The 27,295-nt window shown below is 57.2% G+C and overlaps 2 protein-coding genes across 5 annotated transcripts in view; one reads left to right on the top strand and one right to left on the bottom strand.

Moving 5' to 3' along the window:
* SPOP (speckle type BTB/POZ protein) overlaps positions 1-4,139 on the top strand; it is a 68,310-nt gene extending 64,171 nt beyond the window's left edge. For 2 of the 3 annotated variants that reach the window (XM_040497223.1, XM_040497224.1), the window contains exons 9-10: positions 1,424-1,566; positions 2,887-4,139. In XM_040497223.1, the coding sequence (XP_040353157.1) occupies positions 1,424-1,566; positions 2,887-3,031 (288 nt within the window). In that variant the 3' untranslated portion in view covers positions 3,032-4,139. Of the gene's footprint in view, positions 1-1,423; positions 1,567-1,713; positions 2,861-2,886 lie in introns of those variants that run through there. The other variant, XM_040497225.1, reaches the window with a different exon arrangement.
* Positions 4,140-20,166: 16,027 nt separating this feature from the next.
* On the bottom strand, positions 20,167-24,647 carry NXPH3 (neurexophilin 3). Of its 2 annotated transcripts, none has more exons than XM_040497226.1 (2): positions 24,439-24,647; positions 20,167-21,962 (listed from the first exon to the last, which is right to left on the bottom strand). In XM_040497226.1, the coding sequence occupies exons 1-2, from the start codon at positions 24,490-24,492 to the stop codon at positions 21,258-21,260; spliced, it is 759 nt and encodes a 252-aa protein (XP_040353160.1). In that variant the 5' UTR covers positions 24,493-24,647; the 3' UTR covers positions 20,167-21,257. The 2 variants fall into 2 exon arrangements, with proteins under 2 accessions (XP_040353160.1, XP_040353162.1); XM_040497228.1 differs by lacking the exon at positions 24,439-24,647 and adding an exon at positions 23,466-23,701.
* Between the last annotated feature and the right edge of the window lie 2,648 nt (positions 24,648-27,295).

The following is a 27,295-nucleotide window of genomic DNA, read 5'->3' on the forward strand; positions in this document are numbered from 1 at the left end:
AGGGGCGCCTGGGTGGCGCAGTCGGTTAAGCGTCCGACTTCAACCAGGTCACGATCTCACGGTCCGTGAGTTCGAGCCCCGCGTCGGGCTCTGGGCTGATGGCTCAGAGCCTGGAGCCTGTTTCCGATTCTGTGTCTCCCTCTCTCTCTGCCCCTCGCCCGTTCATGCTCTGTCTCTCTCTGTCCCAAAAATAAATAAACGTTGAAAAAAAAATTTATAAAACAAAAACGGCCACCTCATTTCTTGCTTGTCTAGTGTCATTCCTGTTTTCCATGGAAACTGTTTTCCAGTTACTCAAATGTAAAAAATTAAAGCTGCACCAAAACCAATAAAACTCTCTTTTGGCTGCAGGAGATCACAGTGCCAACAGATATGCCTCCTCACCCAGGGTTCGTAAAAATGAAATTGTCTTGGTCTGACTGCCATGACTCGGCCTCAAGGAGTGTTGTGTCATTGCGTTCTGAGGTCCTCAAGGTGGGACCTATACGGAGACTGTGGCTGCCCGTAAAGCAAACCATTCTCCTGTGAACTGATTAACTACACTTTATTTTGTGCCTCCTTTTATCCCTTCCTCCTCGCTGCTGAAGTTCCTTAGTTATGTTCATAATCTCCTATTTGAGAGCATGTAGTCCAGCGGCATCAGAACAGATCAGCTAGGTCAGATGTGCCCAGTATTAACCTAGACCTTCACTTCCGGGAAGTGAATTTATACCCTTTACTCTGGGAAGTGAATTTATACCCTTTACTCTGGAAAATAGGAAGCTTTTAGATCGGAACAGGATCCAGGGTCTCTGTTACTTTGTCCTTCTGCCCTGAGAATCTTGACTTCAGCCCCAGTAAAGAGGACCCATTTATCCCTTTCTCTTTCAAAGGAGGCCTTGGGTTGACCCTCATCGAGGCCCAACTAGTGGTGCAGACGCTGCTGAAAGTCACCGCAGGGCTCCTTTTCACAGCCTGATGGGCCCGTTGGGCTTCCCCGCCGGGCTGGTGACAGCGTAGAAGGGGCTGTGCCTCGCCCTAGTTTGGCTCTGAATAAAGGATGGCAGAAATGCCAAACGTGATGTCCTGTTGGCCTGAAGCAGAGTTTTATGCCTCGTGGTAAAGGAGGGTGGGTGGCGGTGGTCTAAGGAACACTTGCATCCTACTCGGGGCAGGGTGAACTTGAGGTTGGGGGTCTACTCTGTAATTGCCATCTTTCTAATAGGCAGACTTGAGGACTTGAATGGCAGCCAGGCACATTTTTTCAGCTGTCTTCATTCCAGCCTTGGGGGCATGGTTATGTTTTATAATTGCAGTAGTAGCCTTCTCACGGGCCGTGCGGTTTTATTCAGGAATCCATGATGGTGCAGCTGAAGAAAACGGCTTCAGTAGCGGCAGCCGGAGCCGTTCCCGCTCTGACGGCCGCGGCGCTTGTGTTTTACAGTATGCCCTGGAGCGTTTGAAGGTCATGTGTGAGGATGCCCTCTGCAGTAACCTCTCCGTGGAGAACGCCGCAGAAATTCTCATCCTGGCTGACCTCCACAGCGCGGATCAGTTGAAAACTCAGGCAGTGGATTTCATCAACTAGTGAGTTGGCATCTTCAAAGATGTTCTTTCAAGATAGTTGGGGTAGCTAGAGAGACGAGAAAGACTTTGAATTAGTGAGGAAAACGGGCCAGTAGCTTCATTAACCCCTTTTAGTAGTAAGTAGAGGGTTTTCATCTTTCCCTTCAGCTTGACAGTTTGGAAGATGGTTTTGCTCTCCCGGGGCTAATGCGATTGGTGAGTGAGGCATCTTACTTCCTCGCAGTGATGGGAAATGATGAAAACGATAAGTTGCTGGCCTGGAAAAGCCGTGTCCCCCAAGCAGCAGTGTCCTCGCTGCACACTCAAGGCTTTAATAGAGGGCATGTAGATCTCTGGGAGAACCCCAGTATGTTTTGTAGGAGTTAGTAAAATGCATCCAACAGTGGACTGTGGAATGGGGACAAACGGAAGGGGTAATCAGGAGTTGAGGTTGTTAAATACCGTTTGGAGAAAGAAGTGTTCGTTCCAGTACATCTGTTCCTTCACCCGAACGATAAGTGACCTGGCCGTATTACTTTCTGCAGTAATTCTCAGTGGGGCATGTCCTGGCTCTCTCGCCCGTTGGAGAACAAAAGTTAGGGAAAACCCAAAGAGGGGAAGCAGGCCTTAAAAAACCCTCACGAGCAGCAGTTCTGGGCTCGGGCGGGTCTAAGAGGTTGCCGGGTAGATGAGTGAACGTTACTCGGCACAGAAAATGCCCCGAAACAGGAATCCGCTTCCACCAAGTCTGTTTATAAGATTGTTTCAAAGGAGTTGACCAATCGTGGCAAAAGTGGGAGAGAAGAGACCCTTAAATGTTCCTTCTAGGGACCGCTCGCTCCGTGCTGGACACTTGGCGTGGTGCTTTTTAGATGTTAACCGGTCCGTAGAGTGTGGTTATGATCCCCTCCTTTTTGAGCCATCAGGCCCCAGGCCGTGATCTGCTCTGTGGTCAGGGACTAGAAAACGGCAGAGCCACACGGAAGCTCAGAAGCTCAGAGCTGCCTGACGGAGAGAGTCCTTGCTCTTTCTCTGTATCAGCAGCGTCACCAGGCAGTCTCAAGAGCATTGATAAAGCAGAGAAGAGCCTGAGGAACAGCTCACCTTTTGTATCTGAGAGCAGAGGGGCTCAAAACCCAGGATTTCAGAGTCGCAGCAGCCACAGCCCGGTCACCCGTCGGCCCGCTGTCTGACGAACTCAGCGTACGTTAAGGGTTCTGCCTAAGCGTTCGGCAGAGACAGCCTTTGCGGGGGCCGCCGGGAAGTTAGACCGCCCAGGTGGCTGTTTGCTCCCTCTTGCTCGCGTGCCCTTGGTAACCCGTCTCTCCACGTTCCTCCTAGTCATGCTTCGGATGTCCTGGAGACCTCTGGGTGGAAGTCGATGGTGGTGTCACATCCCCACTTGGTGGCTGAGGCGTACCGCTCTCTGGCTTCAGCACAGTGCCCTTTCCTGGGACCCCCACGCAAGCGCCTGAAGCAGTCCTAAGATCCTGCCTGTTGTAAGACTCCGTTCATTTTCCTGAAGCAGCAGCCGCTGTTGCTGCCCATGACCACCGGGTAGACAGCGCGATCTGTGGAGCTTTTACTCGTTGCGGGGGCGAAAGACTGCATCGTGGCCCCCAGACTTTTAAAACAGCACTAAGTAACCTTGGGGGAAGCGGGGGGAGGGAAGGGCCCGGGGCCTGGGGCTGTCCAACCTAATGAAAACCCTGTTGCTGCGTCACTGTGTTCCCTTTGGTCCGGCCGAGTTTGACACTGTGGGGATTCAGTTTAGGCGCCGACCCTGAGGACATCCCGGCGGTGGCACTTCGGAGAAACCTGTCTGCATCTGACTGAGCAGAACAAATTGTCAGGTGCCTGGAGCAAAAAGGAAAAAAAAAAAAAAAGACATTTAGTTTTAAGAGAAGGGAAAAGAAAAGGCAAGAAGAAAGGATCTTTGCAGAATTTCTCAAAAATCAGTTTGTGGATCCCAGGTAGTATTTATGTTGAGAGAAATCGTAGTCCATCCAACTGTGCGGAAACTCGGATGTTTGTGAAAGCTCTTCACCACCGTGCGAGTGTCAGCAGAGCCCTCTTGTTGTTAGCACTTACTGTTTGTGAGAATGGAATACATCCTTTTATCCTTTCATGAAAAACAAGTGAAGGCGAGAGGGGAAGGAGGTTATCTGAGCTGGAAGATGAGTGTCTGATGTGGTGGCTTTTGCAAAAAACCTTTATTGGTGTTGGAAACTGGAAAAAACAATTCATCCAGAATTCCTACTGTCTTGACAAGAACCGTGGTTCTCGGTTTTTAGATATTGTGGAAAATGTTTTTTGGCCTTTTTCTCTGATTTTATTTCTCCTCCCGCCCCCCCCCCCTTTTCTAAAAAAACAAAACACAAAACAAAAACAGAACAAAAAGAAGAGGAAAGGAGATTTTATTATTAATGCCGCGTGACAAGAATCCCGGCCCAGATTGCTCAGCTGTTTGCACCTGACTTGCCACCTGCAGAGGAGCCAGTCCCGTCCCTTCCACTTCACCCCTTTCCTACAGGGGACAACTTCCAAATGTTAATTTTTTTCTTTTTGAAAATATAAATAATTACTATTTTGTACCGTGCGGTATCTCTGGTCTTTTGTTCCACTCACCTGGCTGGTTTCGTGGGTCTGAGCTCCGTAAGGGATTTCGAAGGCCTCGTTTGATCCTTAACTTGCAGAGATGATATTTGAAATGTCCGTCGATGGGGATTTGTCGCGTCTCCCTGATCTCGAGCTTCCTCCGTGAGCTCCCGGCATCTCCTGGTGTCTTGTCCGTCTTGAGTATCTGTCCCACAGTCCACATCCTACTGAGGGATCAGGCTCCCACCTCTGCCGAGGCAAGTAATGGGAGGGGGCTACGCCCTACGTGTTCTAACACCCGAGTCCCAGTCTCCCTTCTCCTAGGCAATTCTAAAAAGATCAAGGGGACACGAACGTGGAGATGAAATAAAGGGAAGTTATTATCGCTGACTGGTTCCGTCACCGCCTTGATGTGTTTCCAGAAGAGTTAATGCCCGAATTCCCAGTGCGCTCACAAGAACGCTCCGGGGCTCCTCTGCCTTTCTGACAGCGGTGTCGGACAGGCCAGGACGGTGGGATTCTCTGGAAAATGCATTGGCCACGTGGCCGAGGTGTGTGCTGTTTGACCTTAGACGGGAGACTCAACATATCCCACCCTCCCTTTCCCTCCAGTGACTTTGGCCCTTGCAGGTCTCGCAGTCTCCACTGACCTTGCCAGTCCGAGAGTGGACTGGCTTTGCTCTGGTATCGGTATAACCGAGCACAGGATCTGCTCGTTAGAAGCCACTCCGTTGTACGACTCCGCTTCCTCCTGAGTGTCACGTGAGGAAGTGCCCAGTTCTCCGTGTTGTGGCCGCTGCCCTGTGCCGCCTCATCCTCACTTTCCGGGTCGGCGCACGGGCCCAGGGGTCCAGCACACCTCTACCCACATGGCCTCTCGGGCCACTGCACTCGCTCAGCTCTCCTGTTCTCGCTGAACCTTCACGTACGGCATTTCACTTCCCATCCGCCACGTGATGATAGCACCTCCCCGTTCTATAGCAAAGAGGAGTGGACCCCCAGGGAAGTCAAGTGACATGCCTCAGAGCGTGTCTTGGCATGAGCCACAATTCTTCTGATGTAGTGCCCTGAAGAGCTTATGTAAGTAACCGGAGGAAGTTCCATTTCTGAAACGTTTAGGTACGAGATCTGAGTGAAAGCTTCCTTCTTAGGGAAAAGCGAGAGCAAAGCTCTAGAAAGAGGCCTCTGCCGGCCTGTTCTTCAGAGAGTCCAGGAGGACCGGCCCGCTTTCAGATTTGCTTTCCTCCTGGTTCGTAGAAAGCTGGGGGGCTGGGGGCCGGTGGTTCAGGGAATATGTCCTCGGGGAGGAGGCAGTCCCGGCACCGAGCTTCTGTCAGGACAAAGGTCTCTTTGGGATTTCCCAATATTCTTGGAATTTCCAATGTGGGCTTTACTGTGGGTACACAGCTGTTAGGATTTCGGGTACAGGTGAGGCTGCTCAGCGCTTCTCCTCTCCTTATGACATGATTTCTGGACGTGTTTGTTTTTGTTTAACTGATACAGTTGAAGCCATCTGGTTATGACAACATCAGAGCCCCAGCATACTGTTCATAAACCTCCCACTGCCGCCACCCCCTCCCTTAGCTCCCCCACATCTGAAATTTAATTCAAGTTAACTCCACAATCTGGGGCATGTGCTGTCACCGCAGAGATGTCCGTGCCAGTGGAACAGTTGGAGATTTCAATTCCACAAGGGTATAGGCTTATTTATCAAAACAATATTTCAGGCAAGTAGTTTCACAGAACCTTTGGAGTTATGGTCTCAGGCCCAAATCGAGTATCTGGCATCGCTCCCCACCTCCCCTCCTCCTCCCTGTTGTCAGCCCCCCTGTATCTCGCCATCCGTGGAAAATTTTCCCATTCCCTCTGCGGAGATGAAACCTCTCCGTGTTGCCGTGGGGCCTCTCCAACACCTTCATGGGTTTTAACAATTCAGGTAAGAGAGGCCTCTCTTTTCTTTGTCACTGGTAAGTCGGCTGGCCTTTCAGGTCCGTAGAGAGACTTCTCTTTGTTGTTGTCGTTGTTTGTTTTCTTAATTCTAGCCGGGGACACGGAGACCCTTTCTTAGGCCAAAAGATCTCTCTGGCTTCCCCATCCTGCACATCCATTTGTAAATCTGATTGAAACCTATTGTGGGTTCTCCGTCTTGTGTGAGCCTGTACAGATGAAAGGAAACAGCTTGTATGTTTATGAGCAGAAAAACAAACAGGGGGAGTCGGGGCCGCACTTTGAAACTGTTGCTTTGTTCCCGCTCCTCAACTCCTCCAAAAGCACAGCAGCTGACTCCCCCAACACGACTGTACTGGATCCGTCGGTTTATTTTCGTCAAAGACAAAGTCTTGGCTGGAACCCAACCTTATTTTCCACAACCAATTATCTTTTTAATCAGCCCGGGCCCCGTGTGTTTCCTTTATCTCATGACTTCTCGCTGAACTCTGCCCTACATCATTTAGATTCATTTCTAATGGCCTGCTGACTAATCTAACATTCAGGTGAGGATCGTTGGGCTGCTCTCTGTGTACGCGTTTGCATAAGGTGGAGGTGTGTTCCCCCTTTTAATTTCAGAGGTGACCGCACCACGTGGGGGCCTTTGACCCAACAGGGGGACACCTCACGGAGGCAGTGAGCGAGAAAGCAAATGGAGGAAGATCAGTGTTTGGGATAATGAGCTGGGAGAACCAGAAGCTTTGACCTCCGGATGAGAGCGGAAACTTGAATGTTGTTGACTGATGGGATCTTTATGCCGCTAAGCCATTAGCAAGATGATCACTCCCCCTCTGTAAATCCCGTAATGTTGGGAGTGGAAAGTGGCATCTGGAATACTGTTTGCTTCCGACTCCTGCAGCTCTAGGAGAAAAGAATTTTAGACTTGAGGGGATTCAGCACGAGCAACAGAAACGATTAAGGAGTTGAAGGGGATCAACTCGAGGGGGAGCACGTTATGAAGATAAAATATGCACAACTCAAGTATGGCAACGTGGCATCGGGACCCACGGTTTACAGATCTCACAGGAGTTTTGAGCACTTGCCAGCTTGTCTTGCACGGTTCCCCTTCATCCCGACCGTATAGCTTGCAAAGGTGATAATGTGGCTTCCTCAAGGTCACTCAGCCTGGCTCTGAGCCAAGAAACAACAGAAGGCAAAGGAGTAGCTTTGGGGCTTAGGCCCAGGGCCCAGAGAGGAAATGGAAATCCAAGAGTCTGCCTGGCAGTGAAGGGCACACACACCTGCTCGTAAGGCCCAGTAGAAACGGGGAGAGCGTTGGCTTTCTTAAACCCTTACAGGTGAGCTCTTGACAAACCAAAGGGAAAAAAGGGCCCCCCACGCGGTTTACTCTCTTGATGTCTGAGCAAACAGGCATCCAGCCAAGTAAAGAACAGTCACGTCCAAGGTCCCAGGGATGAACACTCAGGCCAGTGATTCAGCAAACAAGGGCCGAGCACCTGGAAGGTGCCAAACCTTGTGCTAGGCTAGGGTTGGGGTGGAGGACACTCTGTGAGTTCCGTCTAATGGAGGAGGCAGGGGAGGGGCCCTCAGAAACCACGCAGAGCGGTCATGACGTTGAGGACTGAACAGCAGACTAGAATTGGGCGGTAAGGAAGTCCTTTGTTACCTTAGAGCAGCTTCTGTCAAATGGTGGAGGCAGGAGGCAGAAGCCAAGACTGATGTGAAGGTAAGCAAATATAGAATGAGTATAAGCTACTCTTTGCAGAAGTTTGGCAGGGAGAGAGAAGAGGAATGTCTCCCACCCACTCTTAAGAACTTCCGTCTCAATTTAGTCAACACGTTTATTTTTGTCTTGAAGTTATGGTGTACAGGTTGTTCCATAAAATGACACTTTAGTAACTGATATTTGTAATAAGATGTATGCAGAATAACTGCAGTTTTAAGTTGAAGAAGAAAACAATCACCTTCAGCCCTTACACAATTTTGAGGATGGTTTCCTAAATTTAGACACACATACGTTGCTATACTTCTTCCACCTATCCGTCTTGCAAGTAAAAGTTTGCTTCACACGCCCTAGACCTTTCAGATGTTTTAAGGAGCCAGTAGTTTGGTTCAGTGGTGAGCTTACCAAAGTTACAACATTCGGTTCCCCAAAATGTCATGGTAGCTTTGCCAGTTTCCATGGCCTAAAGACTCCCACCGTGGCCCGTTTCAAACGTCCGAGGTGACGTTACCGGACGCGGAGCTGGAAAGCACGCAGTTCACCGCTGCCTCGTATTTCCGCCATGTAGATATGGTGGACGTCTAGAACCTCAAGAGCACAGGCCATGGTAAAGCACGAAAGAGCTAGGGAGAGATGAATTTTGAGTGTTACCTTTGCTGTTAACTGTACATTAGTGTAATCTAATTGTTAATTGGCTCTTTTACAACCAGGTCTCAAAATTCCTGAACGTGCAACGGTTGGCCCTAGAGAGCCAGTGTGAACCAGCTCCAGCACACCACTGGTGTGGTTTCCAGTGTGGCCCGTCATTTCCTGGTATCCCATAGCACTGGAAAATGCTTTAATGGCATTTAGCTTCATGGCAAAATGAAGTGCGGTTGACCCTTGAACAACAAGGGATGTAGAGGCACCCTGTGTAGTAGTCAGAATTTTGCATATAACTTTTGACTCCCCCAAAACTCAACGATTAATATCCTACTGTTGCCTAGAAGCCTTACCAATAACATCAACAGTTGATTAGCATGTTTTGTATGTGTATTATATACTGTATTCTTACAATAAAGTAAGCTTGGGCAAAGAATATTATTAGGAAAATCATAAGAGAAAATATAGGGGCGCCTGGGTGGCTCAGTCAGTTGAGCGTCCGACTTCAGCTCAGGTCATGATCTCGCGGTTTGTGAGTTTGAGCCCCACGTGGGGCTCTGTGCTGACAGCTCAGAGCCTGGAGCCTGCTTCCGATTCCGTGTCTCCCTCTCTCTCTGCCCCTCCCCTGCTCACACTCTTGTCTCTCTCTCCTTCAAAAATAAACACTAAAAATTTTTTTTAAAGGAAGAGAAAATATAATACACTGTATCAAAAAAAGATCTGCATATGAGGGGACCCACGCAGTTCCAACCCATGTCGTTAAGAAATCTATAGGTAGGGGGCGCCTGGGTGGCTCAGTCGGTTAAACATTCGACTTCAACTCAGGTCATGACCTCTCGTTCGTGGGTTTGAGCCCCTCGTTGAGCTCTACGCTGGCAGCGCGGAGCCTGCTTGCGGTTCTTTCTCTCCGCTCCTCTCCTGCTCATGCTCGCTCTCTCTCTCTCTCTCTCTCTCTCTCTCTCAATCAAAAAAAATAAACTTAAAAAATCTAGGGGCGCCTGGGTGGCGCAGTCGGTTAAGCGTCCGACGTCAGCCAGGTCACGATCTCGCGGTCCATGAGTTCGAGCCCCGCGTCGGGCTCTGGGCTGACAGCTCAGAGCCTGGAGCCTGTTTCGGATTCTGTGTCTCCCTCTCTCTCTGCCCCTCCCCCGTTCATGCTCTGTCTCTCTCTGTCCCAAAAATAAATAAATGTTGAAAAAAAAAATTAAAAAAAAAATCTATAGATAGATTGACATTAATACATGGACCCATAGTCATATGACACATTTGAATTTCTCTGGGTAAATAAACATTTTTTTTCTACCTCTTGTCAGTATTGTAAGTATTTTACTGAAACACTAATGAAAAATAGGCATATCCCCTGACAACATTATCTCTTATAATCTTCCATCATTCATGGGGATGCGATCTCCACTGAAGATCCTTCCTGTCCCCATTACCTCTGAACAAACAAAGCTAAAGAGAGAAAAAGGCCTTTGAGAGCGGTCAGCATACCAATGGGTGTATGGGTATAAACCCTGGGTGTAAACCCAGGGTTTCCCGCGGTGACCTAAGTTTAAGAACCTTGCCTTGGTTTGGCCTTTAAGAATGAATTTTCTTCTGTTTTCTTTGCCAGTAATTCATTTATACATTCCGCATACGATGTGCCAGGGACTGCGCTGGTTTCTAGGGGTGGACAGCAGCACAAACTGCTCCCTGCCCTCCGTGGAGCTTAGAGTCTCTGAGGAAAGAGTGTCCTTACTAGTCTCACAGATAACGTGCTGTCAAACTATGCCGAGCGCTGTGAAAGAAACGTGTGGGGCACTGTGAGAGCCTGTGAGTGGGGAATTAATCTGAGAGATCCAGAAGGCTTCCCAAAGCAGCTTTTGAAGCGAAAGCCAAAGGATGGAGCGCTGGAGCCTGGTGAGGTGGGAGAGGCAACATTCCGCACCGAAGGCACGAAGAAACGGCACACATCAAGCCCTGAGTCGGGAGGGAGCTCGATGTGCTCCGGGAGCACGGAAGGCTGGGGGGCCGGAGCGTGGGCAAATGTGGCAGTGGGTTAAGATGCCAGAGCAGGGAGGACCTCCCCAGGTCACATTTAGGATTTGAGCCCTTAATTGACACCGGTGGGCAATCGTGGGAGAGTCTTAAGTGGAAGGGGGTGACAAGATTTCATTTTAATAAGATGCCTGGCGAGAGTATAGAAAAGTTAATGCTGGCAGTGGGGACGGTGGAAGGCAAGAGCTGACAGAACGTGCACAGGGAAGCGGCGGACTTAGAAGATCTGAGATTTAGAGGGCAGGTTTGGCAGAACCCGATGATGGCGTCGGACAGAGTAGAGATGAAGAGGTGAGCAGGCTGGATTCGCCAAGATAGAGGCGGATGGGAAGATAAACAGGCTTGAGGGAAATAGGATCATTGATTTCATCTTCCTTGTTGATCATGAGATGCCTTGAGAAATCCACATGGAGGCTGTTGAATGTATGAACCCAGCACCCAGAGGGGAGATGGGGACCGGAGAGAAGGTTCTGGAGATACTGGTCTATGGGTGGAACTGAAGCCCTGGGTGTGTTGGATCCAAGGAAGAGTACAGAGTGAGGAGAGAAGGGGGCTGGGGACGGAGGCCGCCGGTAAAGGAGGGTAAGTCACGCAGGAGACGTGGCGAGAGAGAGGAAGAAGAAAATCAAAGTCAAGAGTACCAACATGAAAGAGTTAAAAATGTCAAATGCTGTTGAATAAGAAAGAATTTTAAAATGCCCCCTGGTGGGGGGGATGTGGCGCCTGGCTTCAGATCAAGCCATGATCTCACAGTTCATGAGTTTGAGCCCCGTGTCAGGCTCTGTGCTGACAGCTCGTAGCCTGGAGTCTGCTACTGATTCTGTATCTCCCTCTCTCTCTGCTCCTTCCCCACTCATGCGCGCTCTCTCTCTCTCTCTCTCTCAAAAATAAACAAACATTAAAAAAAAATCTTTTTTCAATTTTAAATGCCCACTGGAGGTAGCAACATGGAAGTCATTGGTGGCCTTAGGCAGGAACACTCAGGGAAGGGACCTGGAGGGGTGCGGTGGGGAGCGGGTGGGAGGTGAGCAGTGAGCTTCGAGAGCAGGCTCGTGTTTCAGGCATGGCTGTAAAGAGAAGGTCCTGGCAGTGGCTCCTGGCAGGAAAGGAGTAGAGGGAGGTGGGTTTACCAAAAGATGGAGCCTGTTTGGTTAAAGCTGATGGGAAAGCTCCAGGAGAGAGGGGATGATCCGTGCCCTGAGGTTCTGAGCACGCAGAGGGTTGGGGGGCTTAGGGACGCCCTCCCTGGGTGTGAGGAGAGTCCTGCAGAAACAGGTGCATTTGTGGGAAGGGGGGAAGTTGAATGACTTTGCACCTGGTGACTTGTATGTCTAGGGGGGCAGGGTGGAGGAGTGATCTGGACTGGCAGCTGGGAGAGAGTTGGTAAGAGGGCAGCACTGAGGGTCCAGCTGGGGCCCGTGTTTGGTGGCACAGCATCTGGAGTTCGGGAGCCTGGCCCTGCCCTCCCACCACCACTCACGGTCCTGGCCGAAGTACTTGCCGGTGTAAACCTCAGCTTTCTCCCCTGTAAAACGGGCATGCCACATAGGGTTCTCTTGGGAACTTAATGCGACGACACATGTTAAGTCCTTAATACAGTGACTGCCTGTTGAACGAGGGCTCCGGAAAGGTAAACTGAGGCTACCGTTAATGTGATCGCTACGTACCGTGTTGGTTCCAGCCGAAGCCGTATATATGTATACACCCTTTGGAATAGAAATCTGCGATGAGACACTGAAATGGGCACCTTTGGGCACACGGGGGATCTTCGGAAGCAGAATTACCTGTGGAGCGAGAACCTGCAGAGAGCGGCTCGCCTGGCGTCCTGTGAGCTCTGAGCTCTTACCCTGCTGTCATGTGTGGAGGACGGGGAGTCCACAGGGGTCTTGGGAAGGAGTCAGCCTGCGCCAGATCTTCCAGTCACCTGGGATAGCGCAGGTGTGACCACCCCTGTCACCACTATCACAGTCTCCGAAAGTGAGCAGTGCTTGACATTAGGCATTCCAGAGAGGAAGGTAGGAGGCGGGGCAGAAGCCCTTGGGCCTACAGATGTGGGCAGGGGGCTTGGGGAGCGGGCGGCCGTAACTCGGGGACCCAGAAGCCCCGTTTCTTGGGCTGTCGCCGGCTTCTGGGGGCCGGGGGGGGGGAAGATGGACGATGCGTAGCTGCTAAACCCAGCCCATCTCCTCTACACCATTTTTGCTTCGCGGGCTTCTCTCCTTTTTTCCTTCCCTCTCTCCTCCGTGCCCTTCCCTCCTCCCGGAGCAAGGAAGCTTCCATTTATTTCTCCCGTTTTCCTAGACATTTCTCTCTCTCCCCCCCCCCCCCCCCCGCCCCATCTCCAGTCCCGCTCGCTGGAGTGACATCTTGAGCCTGATCCTGCCGCATTAAAAAAATAAAAAGCCCTGCCTACAACGAGCCCTCCAGTGCTGATCTCTGCTGAAATGAGGCAGATGGCAGAGCCTGACTAAGCGGCGGCAGGGCCCCTCCTATCCCAGGCCCTTGGCGCTTCTCCAAGTGTAGAAGTGGGTCACTCAAGGCCCGGTCCTCGGGGACTCGCCCTCACGGGTACAGCCCCAGGTGGGCATGTTTCACACGCCCGGGTCCCAGGGGTACCAGCAAGGGACCACAGGCCATCCAGGCTGATGAGAAACGGATCTGTAGGGCGGGGGTGACAGATGGAGGTGACGGGTGGAGGTGACGAAGACAGGCAAGGTCGGGGGTAGGGACGAGGTAAGGCAGGAGGGGCCCTGGGCAGGCGGCCTCGGTGCGCTTGGCTGGCTGCTCTATAATTCTGTGCTTCTAAATAAAGACCCTGTGGCCACCTGCACTCTCTGAGCCTCGTGTTACGTTTACCAACAGAGGGCCCGGGCAGGGAATACACAGATGAGCCTCCATAGCGCAACCACAGGGGCTTCTGGAGTGCAGAAGTGGGATTCTGGGCCCAAGGAGCAGTAGTCAATGCAACCAAGGGCCGCGTTTCTTAGCCAGAGTCAAGGAAGACGAAAGTAGTTTCCTTTGTAGGCATCATCTCTTGTAGACGGTGACAGACTTCTGACCTCTCCTATGGGGTCTTCTCCTGCACCTTCTCCCCGCGGTGAGAAATGAGTGTGCCTGCAGGCCATTCTTCTCCCTCGCCCCCTCCCTCCCTGCCCGGCTTGGCCAAGATCGGGAGGGCTGTAATGTGGGACTCAGAGCAGCTCACAAAAGCCCTCTGACAGGTAAAGAGTATCCCCATTTTACAGATGGGGACGTTAAGACACAAAGGTGTTCGGTAACTTGCCCAAGGTCCACAGTTAGGAATTGGCAGCCCGGCTTCAGAATCCGTGCTGTCAACCCCTGGGCTACACAGCCTCCCCCCCAAAAGCAAGACAAGCCAGCTTTCTTCCCCCGCCTGTGAGGCTCTGAGATGCCGGTGGGCCCCAGTAGGTGGGTGGGAGGGCCAGGCAGAGCTAGATGGCAGTACCCTGACATGGCGACACCATTTACAGGGACAGTTTGTTCCTTACAGTAACCAGAGGAGCGGGCCAGGGAAAGAACTGCCATCCAAGGCCCGGAGAAACCAGGGGAGCCTGGGTAATGACCACATGGCAACTAAGACCTAAACCCAGCCCTCTTCAAACACATAACTGGGACATGGCCTTGCTTTGACCCCAAGATGGGTGAGCCCAGGCTCCCTGGGACTGAGCAGACCATTGTCCCCCAGGTGGGGGCTACCCCGTAAGCCATGGAGGGGCTCTGGGGAAGCTTGTTTTGATGGAAAGAGCAGGTACTAGGTTAGGATCCAGAAGGCCCTGGCCTTTCCCATGACGCTCGGTGATTCAAGGCAAGACCCTGTGCCCCGGGAGCTAACCTGGGTCTCTGAAGACCTTTCTAGAGAAGACAACAATCAATACTGAGGACAGGTGGGAGGAGGGGTGTGCCTCTCTCCCAGCCAGGAGGTCAGGCGTGCTGGGTGGGGACAGCGGCTTGCCCTCCTGTCATCACTTCCTCTCCCAGGCTGCAGTCCTGCCTCGGCGTGGGGCGTTTGCTGTGCAGGACGCTGGGGTGCCGACGGTTCATTAGACGGGCCTCGGAGGAAGGGCCTCTGCCTCTGGGGAGCCTCCAGGCCAGGGGCACGCAGCCCGTACCCCTCAAGGAGTCTCCACTCTGTGGCAGCAACAGCTCCTGTCCAGTCTCTCATTAGTCTGGGACGGGGGACATCCACATTTCCTATTGTCACAGCCCCCCAGGTTGGCGGGGACACAGCACTCCAGATTCAACCTGAGTCAGAGGTAGGAGCAGGGGCCTCAGAGGGAGCGGTGGGTGTCGGGACGGCAGAGGACATGAGGCAGAGCACAGAGCGAGGCCAAGCACGGGAAGGAAGAGAAAAGGATGGGAAGGGTGGGAGCAGAAAGGCCTGGATCCCGGGGAGCGTGTTCGACTACCGGTAGAGCCTCCCCAGCTCGGCGTCAGAGGTTTTATCAAACAGTATTTGTTGAATGAATGAGTACTTAGGGAGAACAGACGGGTATTAGGGGATGAGGTCCACAAGGCTTAAGAACCGTGCGGCTCCCAGAGCCTGGGTTTCAGAATCTGCCCCTGCCAAGGCTCGGCAGGCTCCGGTCTGGCCTGGGCCCCTTCCTTCTGCCTTCCCAGGGAGGACCCAGTGGAGGCCCAGCGCCCCGGGGGTCCTTGCTGGGGCCCGGGAAACGACGTGGCCCTCTGTGGCCCACCTGAGCCACTCGCTCGCGTTCCCCTCCCCGGGGTGGATGACACCTCGAGGAAAGACCCTTGTTCTCAGGGGCATGGCTCTCCTTTGGTGGACGTGGAGGTACCCCGGTTTCTGAAGCCGGGCCGTTTGGGGAGGTAACAGAACCACGCCTGCTCTTACCCAGAGCATCCTGGGCAGGGCCAGGGTCTCCGGCAGCTCAGGCCTGGGCTCAGGCGGCCTGTGGCGGTCCCAGTGCAAGCACAAAACCAGCACGGAGAGCGTGGGTTTCAAGAGCCTGCCACTCTGCCCGCCTGTCCCCCCCCCCCCCCCCCCCCCCCCCCACCACCACCACCACCCGGGGCCTGGTTGGCCCGGCTCCCCGGCTTGGCTGCAGACCGAGCCAGAGGCAGAGGCCGCACCGGCTGTTCCGTGCGGTTTGTGTCCACCGGGTGGAAGAACCATCCCGAAAGCCCGGGGTTCACTGAGTGGTGGGAGGGCAGCCACCACCCTGCCATGCCCTCTCCCCTCCCGTCCCCGGGCCCCTCCTGCCCTGGACTTCCAAAGCTGTGTTGTTGCAGGTAATTAAAGGGTTTTAATTAAATTAGGATCCCATCTGGCTGGGATCAGCCAGGCCCTTAACGAGGATTGTGTGTCACCAACATCAGAATGTGGATGGGGACTCAAGACGTGCGGGGGTTGGATTTGGGGACGGGAGGCCTTTCAGAGGGAGTAGAGAATCCTTCTGAGCCCTCCAGGGGCCCCCCGCCATGCAAAAGCGACGCGCTCCACCTCCCCAAGGGGAGACTGCGTGTCTCCGTGCCCGGCAGGCAGTCGGGGGAGGACCGGAGCTTTTCCCAAGTTCATTGTCGCCTGCAAGCCCCTAAAACGTCTCCCGTGCGCGGCAAGGTCTGGGCGCATTCTCTCATTGCTACAGATGAGGAAACGGGTCCACAGACGGGAACTGCTCAGACACATCCATTGAGTCGGGTGGTGATAGATTTACCTGTAAGAAAGATCCAAAGCACGGCGGCCTAAATGAGACAGAAGTTTGATTTTTCTCTCACGTAAAAGTCTGAAGGTGGGCAGCCTGGAGCCCGTATGGTATTTCCGGTGCACAAAATACGCCCTCGCACCAGGTGTTTGGGACCCAAGGCTTCCCCGCCGCCGCTCGCTCGCTGCTCGGACCCTTCCAGGATGTGACTCTGACGCCCATTGTCTGAGATGGCGGCCAGAGCTGTCTTATCAACTGTCTTTCTAGAAGTTGCCAAATAACCTTTGGCTTACACCTCACTGGCCTGATCTCAGTCACATGGCCACATCTAGGCGCAAGAGAGGCAGAGAGAGATGTGGTGTTTCATCTCAGGCAGCCCTCGGCCCAGCTAAAAACGGAGGATTCCGTTCCTATGGGAAAAGGTGCAATGTATATCACAGGACAGTTAGCGGGCTCCGCCTCGGGTGTTACAGGACAGAACCAGGCCAGGAACCCGGGTCTCCCAGCCCAGCCCAGGGCCATTTCGCCCAGCTCCCCCAGGGAAAGGCTGAAGCTAACGTACACCCCACGCCCCAAAACCCAGGAAGGAGGAAGGAATATTGTCGAGTGAATCATTTCACTTTTCCTAACGATGCTCCAGGGTGGGTAGATCCCTAGGTGTTCACCCAAGGGCATCTGGGAGATGATTGATGCTCTTTGTCCGAAACCACCCAGCTAATGAGTGACAGACCCGGGACCTGCGCAGATCCAAACTCCTGCACCACACATGTTGCCAGTGCAGTGGCAAGTTCAGGAGGTGCCAGCTCGCCCTTTGGGACCATCTAGCCAGGTGGCCCCGAGAGGACGAACCGGAACGCTTCGAAGTGGCCATCCGTCGCTTGGATTTTCCGGTCGGCTTCTGAGCTCGCCAGGCCAACCGGAAACCGGGTCCCCCCATGTAACGGGAGCCCAGCCCCCGACGGCTGAGCACCAGGTCTCTTCTGCCATTCGTGCTCAAGGATGGGGGCAGCTGCCGCTCCGGGGCTTTGGCATAACTGGCAGGTGCCACCCCCGCCCGATCTTGCCTCCTCCCGGGGGGGGGGGAGGGGCTGGTGGCGCCTCTCTGCACCTGTGACCCCAGCCCCCGGTTCTCCTTGCAGGACCACAGGACTCAGACTCTGTGGAAGTAACATTTCTCTCTCCCACTCCCAGCCGTGGCATTGGATCGCTTCCCAACACAGAGCGACCGGTTCGTTGCGTCTCCCACAGCCCCCTACACCTACTCGACTGGATAATCCAGGTCCCTGGTCACCCCCTGACCTTCAGCCGCCTCCACCCCCATACACACCCTTCCCCCACTTCCCTACCCACCCATTGCCTCCTGCATCTCTGAGCAATGGGCCTCGCCTCAGGAGAGTGCCACATGCAAGGTCACCAGCATCCCTGCCAAGGATGGGGAAGGGGGGTGACTCAGTCCCCGCTTACTCATCCCAGGGAGGAAACATGAGGAGGAAGGAGGACAGAGGAGGGACCTAGACCCTTGCCACTCGACCCAACACGTAGCCCCTCATGAGCCCCACAGACTGCTGGGAAGGTTCACCCCCTCAGAGGTGGGGACACCGAGGCCGAGGCAGTACGGTGCACAGAGCCGAAGGGCAGACCCGAAGGCCAGCTTTCCCCGTGTCCATATCACGGTTCCTGCCTTCAGGGAGCCTCTGGGCAGATGAGAGAGGTGGATGCTGTCCTCACAGGGCTCTTCAGTCAGTTGTAGAGGGACAGACCCTGCTTCCTCAGTCTCACAGGGAGATACGGGCTGTGACCTCAAAGGGCATCCAGTCTGGGAGGCTTGTTCCAGAAGCTCCCCTCGGATGAAGGAGACGAGGCCTCTGCCCTGGGGCAGCTCCCCAGCTAGGCGGGGCGGATGGGGAGCTGGGCCACAGGACCGAACGGGCAGCGGTGGGGGAGCCAAAGGGGTGGGGTGGGGGTAGGACCTGGAGCTTCTCTCTGGGAGAGGAGACAGGCTCCTTCTAGAGGGATCTGCTCTCCCGTGAGTGCTTGAACGGCAAGATCAGGCGACCGGAGAGCCCTTTTTGTAGTCCTTGGGGGAGGTCACAGACGTTGCTCGCCAAGGGCGCAGAGGTTGGTACCTTCGTCACCAGAGGCAGTGGGACACACGCCTTACCTTCGCGAGGACCGAGGGGGCGTAGAAAATATCTGGTGGTGGCAAGACTATCAGGGCCCAGAGGTCTATTGCAAGAGAATCACAATCCGGCAGAAAAATCTATTAGCAAGATCCTAGCCGAGGAGAGCAGCCAGGTTACTGGGGAAGGGCAGAAAAGGAGGGATGAGGCAGCGGAGTGTGCGCGTGGGTGAAATGAAGTTATTAAAATGAACCCCCCCGCCCCCCCCCCCCTGCTCAGGCCGTATGCGTGCCAAGCGGGCCAGCCCTCCAGCTGTCAGCAGCATCTGGCTCTCCACAAAAGAAGAGCCGGAGGGGGGTGGGTCAGAGTGTCCCCCGGTCCTGCTGATCGTCCAGCCAGGGCCAGGTGAGGGGGGCCCAGGACCACCCCCCTCCGTCTCTCCCTCCAGTGCCCACAGGGCCGTAGGCGGTGCTTGCGTCTGGGAGGCATCCGCAGGTGAGAGAACCCACCAGATCTCCGAGGCAAGCCCCCCCAGGGCAGGGCCTGTCTGAATTCTAAGGACCTGTGCCACCTTCCCACCCACCTGTCAGGGTGGGAAGGGAGAGTGTAGCTATGGTGGAGGGGCGGTGGGAGGGGGCGGGGAAGAAGGGGTGCGTGTCTCAGATCTCTGCTCAGGAGAGGTGGCCCCCGGGAGGCACGGTGCAGGGGAACGCTGCCATAAGGAGTGTGAGCCTGAGTCATGTGCCCTTTCTGGGTCACTTCATACAGCAAGGTGGCTTCTAAGGCCTCGTCCAGCTCTGCTCTGCAGCGAGAGGAGCACTGGGCCGTGCTGAGTGCCGGCGGGCAGGGGAGACAGGCTGCGGGCGGCAGGACCGTTGTCTTCCCCTCTCATGCTAGGACTTTCCTCGCTGTGGCTGCATGGCCGAGAGGGACCCAGGGGACCTGAGTGCTGCCCTCCCAAGCGAGCAGCTCGAGGATGACCTTAGAGAGGGCCCTGTGATCTTGGTCCTCGGGGCTCAGCATCCCGCTCACCGAGCCCCAAAGGGCCCGGCTGGCCCTCCCGGGCAAGGCGTCACCGGCTGACAATCCATCCCTTTCAAGCCTCCTTCTGTCCCCGCTCCCCCCCAACCCAGCCTGTTCCTGCACTGACACATGATCAGACGGAAAGCCCGACACCCTGCCTCTCTGAGAGGACCCTTCCAGGAGATTTTCCTAGGAGAAGCAGCTGGAAGGTAGTCGGGAGGGAGCCTCAGAGGCGTCTCTTCATCTTAGGGGGCCAGAGCCAGAGAGGAACAGAGAGGTCACGTGAGTGGTCCTCAGAGGGTGTCCCCTCAGGAGTGTCGGCATCTCCCTGGCTCCTCGCCAGAAGGGCAAATCGTCTGGAACCCAGAACTCCATGTCTTAACCGACGCTCCTGGTGGGTCCAATGCCCACTCGCACGGGAGAAGCTCTGGGTTGGGCATATTCCTCATGTTACAAAGAAGCGGAAAGAGACCCAGAGAGGAGAATGGACTTGTCCAAGGCCACGGGGCCAAACCCTGACAGAGCGAGGGCCCCCGCCCACCCAGATGGCAACCCAGGGAGACAAGGAACACAATGGCCCATCCCCCCCCCCACCAGCTCTTCCTCCCCAAGCTGCTTTGCAGGGGCCACCCCCACCCCCTGGGACCACCGAGCAACGTCTACCCAGCTTTCCCAACAGCTCCCAAAAAGGAGGCTGGGGAGGGAAGCCCTGAGGCCCTCCGTGAGCACCAGCCCCAGCAGCTCTGGTCTCCAGGGAACATCTTGCCGCCATCTAGCTGAGCAGCGCTGGCTGGACGGCGGGGCACCCCGGGCCCTTTCCCTCCCTGGACAGCTCAGAAAGCAGTGCCCTGGGAAAGCTTTATTCCCGGCTCCAGAACAAGACTCTGCACACAAGCTGACAATCAGGGGATCGCCCACCCCGCCCTCCCCTCCCCCACCCACAGACAGACACCACAGAACAGGTCCAGCGCCCTTGTCAGTCTGGCGTCACGCGGCCCCGAGCTGCTGAAGGCCCTGTATCCATCCGGGTGGGTCCCAGGCTGACGGGCAAGGCTTGCTGGCTGGACGTGGACGCTCCCGGAGGAGCCAGCAGGGGGGTGGGGTGGCGAGGGGACACAGCGCAAGGGTGGGCTCCCATCTGTGGCCTTGGTGGTGGGAGAACCACAGTCACCCTCTGTTGCAGCTGAAGGATGGGTGACCCATCGGCACAGGGGTGGACAGGGGCGGCGGGGGGGGAGGAGCGGCAATGGCAGGAGAGGGAATTTTGGAAAGGTTACGGCCTGGCGGGGAGCAGACGGTCTATTGGTCAAGACGTCAAAACGACTCCAAGGGTCACCACTTCAGCCTGAAGCCAAGTTCAGTTCACCGTCCAGGACAATGGGCTTGCAGGGGGGGTGGGGGCTGACTCAGCGGGGCTCAAGAGTTCCTCCGGCCCCGCCCCTCCCCCCACCCAGGGCTGGCTCCCGGGCAGCCCCGTCTCGTCTCTGCCATCCTTCGGTGCCCTTGCTGATGAGAGACCCCTCTCCTTGTTGTTCTTTCTCAGGATGGCAAGGAGGGAGCCGAGGCTTCGGGCTCTTCTCCGTGACCTCATCTGGCCACACTGGTCTGCCTTCGCCAGCGGTCTCCTGGGCCCAGCACCTTCCTGTCGCTCAGCAGGGGAGCCCCGCGGGGCTGCCCAGAGACCCCACTCCTCCTCCAGTGCTCCTATGCCCCGGCCGCTCCACAACCCCAGGCTGGGGCCCCGCACTTGGGACCCCTTCCCCACCGCCACGTGAGACTTGGCCCCGGCCCCACCTGGCATCTCCTTCTCTCCACCCCCCTCTTCCCTGCCTGAGGTCCCTCCCCGTGTCCCTGCCCAGTATCCAGCCAGATGGCCTCCTCCGCGGGCAGGCCCGTCCTTCCAGCCCCGGCCCGGCCTCTGTGGCCTGCCCAGGGTCACCCGGAGGGGTAGTAGGGGGTATCGCTGTGGTAGTTGTAATCTGGGCACACCTTCTGGACCAGCCTATAGTCCGTGCTGTAGAAGGCGATGTAGACGCAGACGACCTTGAAGGGCTGGGAGCAGCTCCAGGTGGCTGAGCTCTGAGCGTGGTCTCGGGAGCAGGTCTTGGCCGGGTCGTGGGTGCAGAGCGAGGTCCGGCGGCCCCGTTCCACCTTCTCCCACTCCATTCGGCAGTTGAAGATCTTGGAGGCCTTGGCTTCGATGAAGATCTGCCGCTCCTGGTGGAACTCTACAGCTTTACTGGGCGGTACGAGGCTGATGGAGATGTTGCCCTGGCCGGTGGCGTTGTGTCGGAAGTGGACGCTGAAGGTCCCGTTGCCGTGGTCCACGATCTTCCCCGTGACGAGCAGGTTCAGGGCCACCGTCTTGATGTTGGAGTAGAAGTCACCCCAGCCGAAGATTTTCTTCACCTTGGCCGACGGTGGGGGGCTGTGGTTCGGGCGGTTGGGGGGCAGGCCAAGGACGCCCCATGCCTCCCCCGGGGGAGCCAGCAGCCCTAGGAGAGTGGAGTTGGCCACGAGGCGGGACTTAGGTGAGAGGTGGCCTCGCTTCCGAGGCATCCGGGGCCGGGGCTGGCTCTCGTGGTCATCACGCTCCGGGTCCTCGGAGCCGGGAGGACCGTCATCCTGGCCGTAGATGACCTGTGGAGGGAGTTGGGAGGACAGTGACAGCCCCGTCCCCAGAGGACCCAGGAGTTCTGGTCACTGTGTCCCCCACCAGCAGCCTCAACTCCCTGCCTGTCCCTTCCGCTGACTTGAGGCCGAGTGATGTCTCACCCGTCTTACTCTAGGGGTTGGATGCATACTCCGGCTTGTGCCGTGGTCCCATCTCGCCCTCTGACACTCGGGCCGCCCCCATCTCCTCACCCCACTGTCCCGTCTCTGGCTACCGCTCAGCATCTGGAAGGATGGTCGAGAATTCTCTCCAGTGAGCCATGGCACCAGACGGACACAGCCCCTGCCCCTGAGGAGGCCCCATTCTGACGGGGGAGGCCCAGCTCCCGATCCCGGGAGAGTCCTCATCCGATGTCAGAAGCATAACCTCGTGCTGACAGAGCCCCCGGGCTCACAGGAGAGGTTATGAGGTTACAGTTTCACAGAGGAAAATCCCCCCGCCTCTGTAAAAGTCCCAGGGTGATATGGAGGCACAGTCACGGCCCTCAAAATGTGCCATCCCTCCGCTGGGAGAGCCCCCCCCCCCCCCCGTTTGACAGGGCTTTTTGCCACTTCCCAGGCTGTTTATTTTTTTTTAATTTTTTTTCAACGTTTATTTATTTTTTTGGGACAGAGAGAGACAGAGCATGAACGGGGGAGGGGCAGAGAGAGAGGGAGACACAGAATCGGAAACAGGCTCCAGGCTCTGAGCCATCAGCCCAGAGCCCGACGCGGGGCTCGAACTCACGGACCGCGAGATCGTGACCTGGCTGAAGTCGGACGCTTAACCGACTGCGCCACCCAGGCGCCCCTTCCCAGGCTGTTTAGATGAGACCCCCACCACCCTTCCCCTGGGGTAGTTTTGTCCTCTGAGACTAAGAGAACCAGCAGACAATGGGATAAGAAAGCTGGGCCCAGTGACCTTCTCTCTCCGGTACAAAGGCAGCTCAGGATTGGGCACGAGGAATGGGGAGGGGGAGCCCTGGAGTGAGTTCCACACCCAGGATGGCCCAGCCACGGCCAGTCAAAACCTCTGGGGACCACCGAGGGTGCCATGCCAGGACACTATCGCTCTATGAGGCAGTTTTTCTTATTCCCCTTCTACAGATGAGGCCACCAGGCTACGTCCCTCCAAGGCCAGGTCGCACGGGGTCGGCCCTCCCATTCTACCACACACTCCCAGCCCCTCGGACCAGGTAGGTCCGTTTATGGAGATTGAATCCAAGCCCCGTCCCCACCCGGAATCTTCTGCCAAACAGCCAAGGCTCGGCCAGCCTCTGCTGGACCAGCTATGGCAACAGGCACCACCTGGGAAGGCCTCCTGGAGGAGCCGTGGGGGAGGGCGGGCAGGACGGAGTGACCCAGCTCAGACTCGGGACAGCTCTGGAGGGCAGCAGGGAGTAGGCAAGGTTTCCTGAGGGCAACTGCCCAACTGCCGGTGTGTGCTTACTCAGCTTCGGGACAGAGTACTCACCCTCTGTGTCTCCTTACCAGTGCTAGGGACACCAGCTCAGAGTGGGGCAGCATTTGGGTTGCTGGTGACCCCTGGGGTGAGGATGGGGGACCGCAGAGGGCTGGGCTCTGGAGGGCTCCCAAGGGGCCTGGGGTCTTCACGCCCCCTGTTCTGATCCCGGCCGTGCCCGCAGAGGTGTGCTTGGGTGGCCCTGCCTGCTAGGCCCCAAGGGTAGTGGGAAGGGACAGCCAGGAGGGGAGACTCCGGGGTGGGGGGGGGGGCGGGGGGGCGCGGGCTGGGCTCGGTTCTGCAGACATGTGTTTACTTGGTCCTGGGGGTCGAAGCTGAATGGAGGGTGGGGAGAAGGGCCGCAGGACGGGGGGCGGGGGGGTGTTTTGAAGAAAGGGGCAGGTCCAGATGTGGGGCCGAGGCTTCTCTAGACAGGACTGGGGTGGGGGCGGTCGGAGAGGAGTTAAGCCCCTGGCGGGGGAGGGGGGGAGCGGGGGGGGGGGCGCGGGGGGGGTCCGCGGGGGCCACCCCCCGCGCCCCCTCCCCCCACCCCGCCTGGACAGCCTCCGCGCGCTGGCGGGACCCAGGTCCCAGGCCCTCTGGGTCCCCGAGGTCGGAGGAGAGCCCACGCCCCCAGACCTGGCAGGTCGTCAGCTCCGCCACCCACCCCCACTCCCCTTCCGCGCGTCCCGGGGCGCCGGGACGGGGTCGAGTAACCCTCGGCGCCCCGCTGCTGGCCTTTTCCCTCGTGCTGGTCGCACCTCCCGCCACCAGCGGCCGAGTGGGTGGGCCAGCCGAGCACCCTCTCCCCGCCCCTATTAACCCTTGCGGTCCAGTCTCCGTCCTCGGACCCGCCCTCTCCCCCTCCACCCCCCACCCCCGGCCTCCGGGCTTCCCCTCCATCCCGGCGATGTCGGGGGGTGGGGAAGGGAGAAAGTTTCCGGGCTCTCCCCCGTCCTCCGGGCCCCCGCCCCTCCGCGCAGCTCCCCGCGGGCCACTCACCAGATAGAGGCTGCCCTGCACTAGGAACACGAAGCAGCAGCGAGTCAGTTGCATCTTCCTCCTCTGCTCTCGGGTCCCTGTCTCTCCTCTTTTCCTGCCGGGCGCCCAGGCCCCTGCCTCGCCCCTGCTCCTTCAGGCGCGCCGTCCCATGCTCCAGTCCCCGGCGGCTCGCGGCCCTCCCCTCTGCCGGCCGCCCGGGACCGACCCCGCCCCCTCCGGTCCAGCTGTGCGGCCGCCGCCGCCCCCCTCCCCCGGCCCGGCTGCGCGCGGCGCGGCCCCCTCTCGAGGTCCCAGATGGGCGCCCCGCGCGCCTCGAAGGGCCCCAGCCGCGCGGTGCCTCTGCCGCTCCAGATCTGCGCTCGGCGCCCCCCGCGGTCCAGCGGCGCCGCTCTCGCCCAGATGTGCTGGGGACCCGCGCGCGCGCCCGTCCCTGGCGCTAATTCCCCAGACCAGACGGCCCCTCCCGCCCCGTCGCGGCGCGCCCCCTGGCGGACGCCCCTGGCCGCGCCGGGCCCCGCCGCCCGCTCCCCGCGCAGCACCCCGCCAGACTGGAGCGCTCCTGGCGCCCAGGCGGCTCGCGCTTCCTCGTCCCTCCCACCGGCGGCGGCGGCGGCGGCGGCGGCGGCAGGTACGGTGAGCCCAGCCGGTACCTCCGGAGTTAACTCCTCCCCTGCCGGCCCGCAGCGGGGGGACCTAGGATGAAGGCGGCCGGACGCGGGGGCGGAGGAAGTCTGGGCGAGGAGGGGAGAGGGTGGTGGCCCGAGGCTAGGGACACTACCCTTTCCATCCCTCCCTCTGGCAGGGCGCCCGTGCCCCCCCCCCCCGCACCCCCACCCCCGCAGCGGGCACTGGGAATCTGCTGCCCTGTCCTGAACCCCAGGAGACCTGGACTTTGGAAAGGTTATTTTTTCCAAACCCATGCCAACAGCCAGAGAGAACGTCAGTAATGAGTGGCCTATCCCGAAGCGGAAAGTGACTTTCTCTCTGCCAGACTTGCTTCTGTGCCGAGGGAAGTTCTTCTGGGTGTCTAGCCCGTACTCCTTGTGTTATAACGTCAGTTTCTTTCCTCTTCTACTTTACTCGGGGGGGGGGGGGGGGGATCACCACTACCCCACCCCCACCCCCACCCCCGCGCCGTCCGATTAATGTGATGGGAAACTTTGGCCAGAGCCCTGGGCTGAAAAGGTCACCGGGGGCCAGGCTGAATTCTGGGGCTGGGGTCAGGCGGCAGCCTCCTGAGAAGCTGAAGGGCGAGGCGGGCAAGGTTTCCTTGAAAGCTGTGCCTGCGGTCTTCACTACTTACCCTCCCTGTGACCCAGGGAGCCACCAGGACAGGGTGCTCCTATCCCATGGGGTCCTTGCTTTTCTCCGACCTCTGCAAGCCCCCAGGGCAAGGAGGACCCTTATCTGGAATTCCCCAAAGTGGGGCCCATCCTCCGTGGTCCCACGCACATCCGTGTTTCCTTCCCGGAACTCCAGGACCCCTTCAGTCCTTAGAAAGAGCAAAGGTCAAGTCCTTAGCACCCCTTGGAGGTTGTGAGGGTGAGGAGGTACCCCGGTGGTTGGAGTGGTCCCAGTCCGGGGCTGGGCCAAGGGAGCACGGTGGGTGGGCACCCTGCTCTTGTGGCCCTCCGAGCCTAGCTTGGTCTCTGGCTGCAGCCCCCAGCACGCACCCAGCCTCCTCCCCCACCATCTGCCAGGCGGGTGCGCGGGGAATGCAGATGAATCTTAATATCAGCCTGGGCCAAGTGCGATGAGGGAGACAGATTCTGCAGAACCCAGACAGCATCGCAGAGCCCCCTGCATTCCCCCAGGCGCCCTAGGCAGTACCAGGATGCATAGGAGCCCCACCCTGGTGGTGGTGGCGGGGGGGGGGGTGTGGGCACGTCTATCAGAGACCCCCAAAGTCCGGGGAAGAAGGAAGAGACAGAGCCTTGTCTGGCCTCCGAGCCTCGGGTCCGGCTGGGAGGAGGAAGCTGTTGGCCTGAGCGTGGGCAGCTGGTTCTGGAGCTCAGCTAGGCAGAGGCTTGGCGGGGCCCACTCCCGGTCCGTCCCCAGAAGGTCCTATCCCCAGGAGAACCGTGTGGCTCAGCAGGGAGGGCACAGGTTTTCAGGCCAGACAATCCTGGATTCCGCTCCAGGCCCGGCTGTGTGACCTTGGGCAGGTTGCTTTGGTTCTCTGATGCCAGTTTCCCCGATCTGTTGTTGCAAGAACTGAAAGAGACAAAATGTGCAAACAAAGCTCATGCACAATGGCTGGCGGGCAGTCGTGGGAGTGCAATCAAGGGAAGTTCTCGCTTTTCTACTTCCCACACATTTGCTCTGGCGGCGCCTCCTGCCAGGCTTGCCCTCCCTGCCCTCTCGGCCATTTCTGGCTCTCACTTCCTTCAAGTTTCCCTTCTGCATTCGCCCGCCAACCCTTAGTCGGGCCTGTCCTCCGTGCCAGGTGCCGGGCCGGGGTCTGGGATTCAGAGACGAACGGGACATCCCTGCCCTCAAGGGTCTCACTGGCGAATGTGCAACTGAGACGTGGAAACTGATGATTCTCATTCGGTGTGGTGAATGGATGATAAGGGATCCCTGTGACAGGCATCACGGATGCACAGAGTATGGTGCAGGCAGGGTCCAGGAGGCTCGGGGAGGGCCTCCTGGAGGAGGGGATGCCGAGGCCTTGAGGAGGGGGTCGGCCAGCAAGGGCCATTCCTGGCAGAGGGCACTGACTGGTCACAGGGAGGAGGCTGGGCGCAGAGGCTGTGTGCTGTTACTGGAGCGCAGAGGGGAGGGGAGGAGAGGCTGGAACAGGAGGCTGTCACGCGTCAGGTCATGGGTTAAGACCTCTGAAGGGTTTTCGGCGGCG

The sequence above is a fragment of the Herpailurus yagouaroundi genome, unplaced genomic scaffold (assembly GCF_014898765.1).
Source record: "Herpailurus yagouaroundi ecotype Mexico unplaced genomic scaffold, PumYag 189, whole genome shotgun sequence".
NCBI classification, from domain to species: domain Eukaryota; kingdom Metazoa; phylum Chordata; class Mammalia; order Carnivora; family Felidae; genus Herpailurus; species Herpailurus yagouaroundi.

What these genes read in the sequence shown, in the direction of transcription:
- NXPH3 (XM_040497226.1), bottom strand. Translation starts at nt 24,492, where the DNA reads ATGCAACTGACTCGCTGCTGCTTCGTGTTCCTAGTGCAGGGCAGCCTC. An exon ending in TGCAGGGCAGCCTCTATCTG is followed by an intron (nt 21,963 to 24,438) that starts GTGAGTGGCCCG and finishes CTCCCTCCACAG; the next exon opens with GTCATCTACGGCCAGGATGA.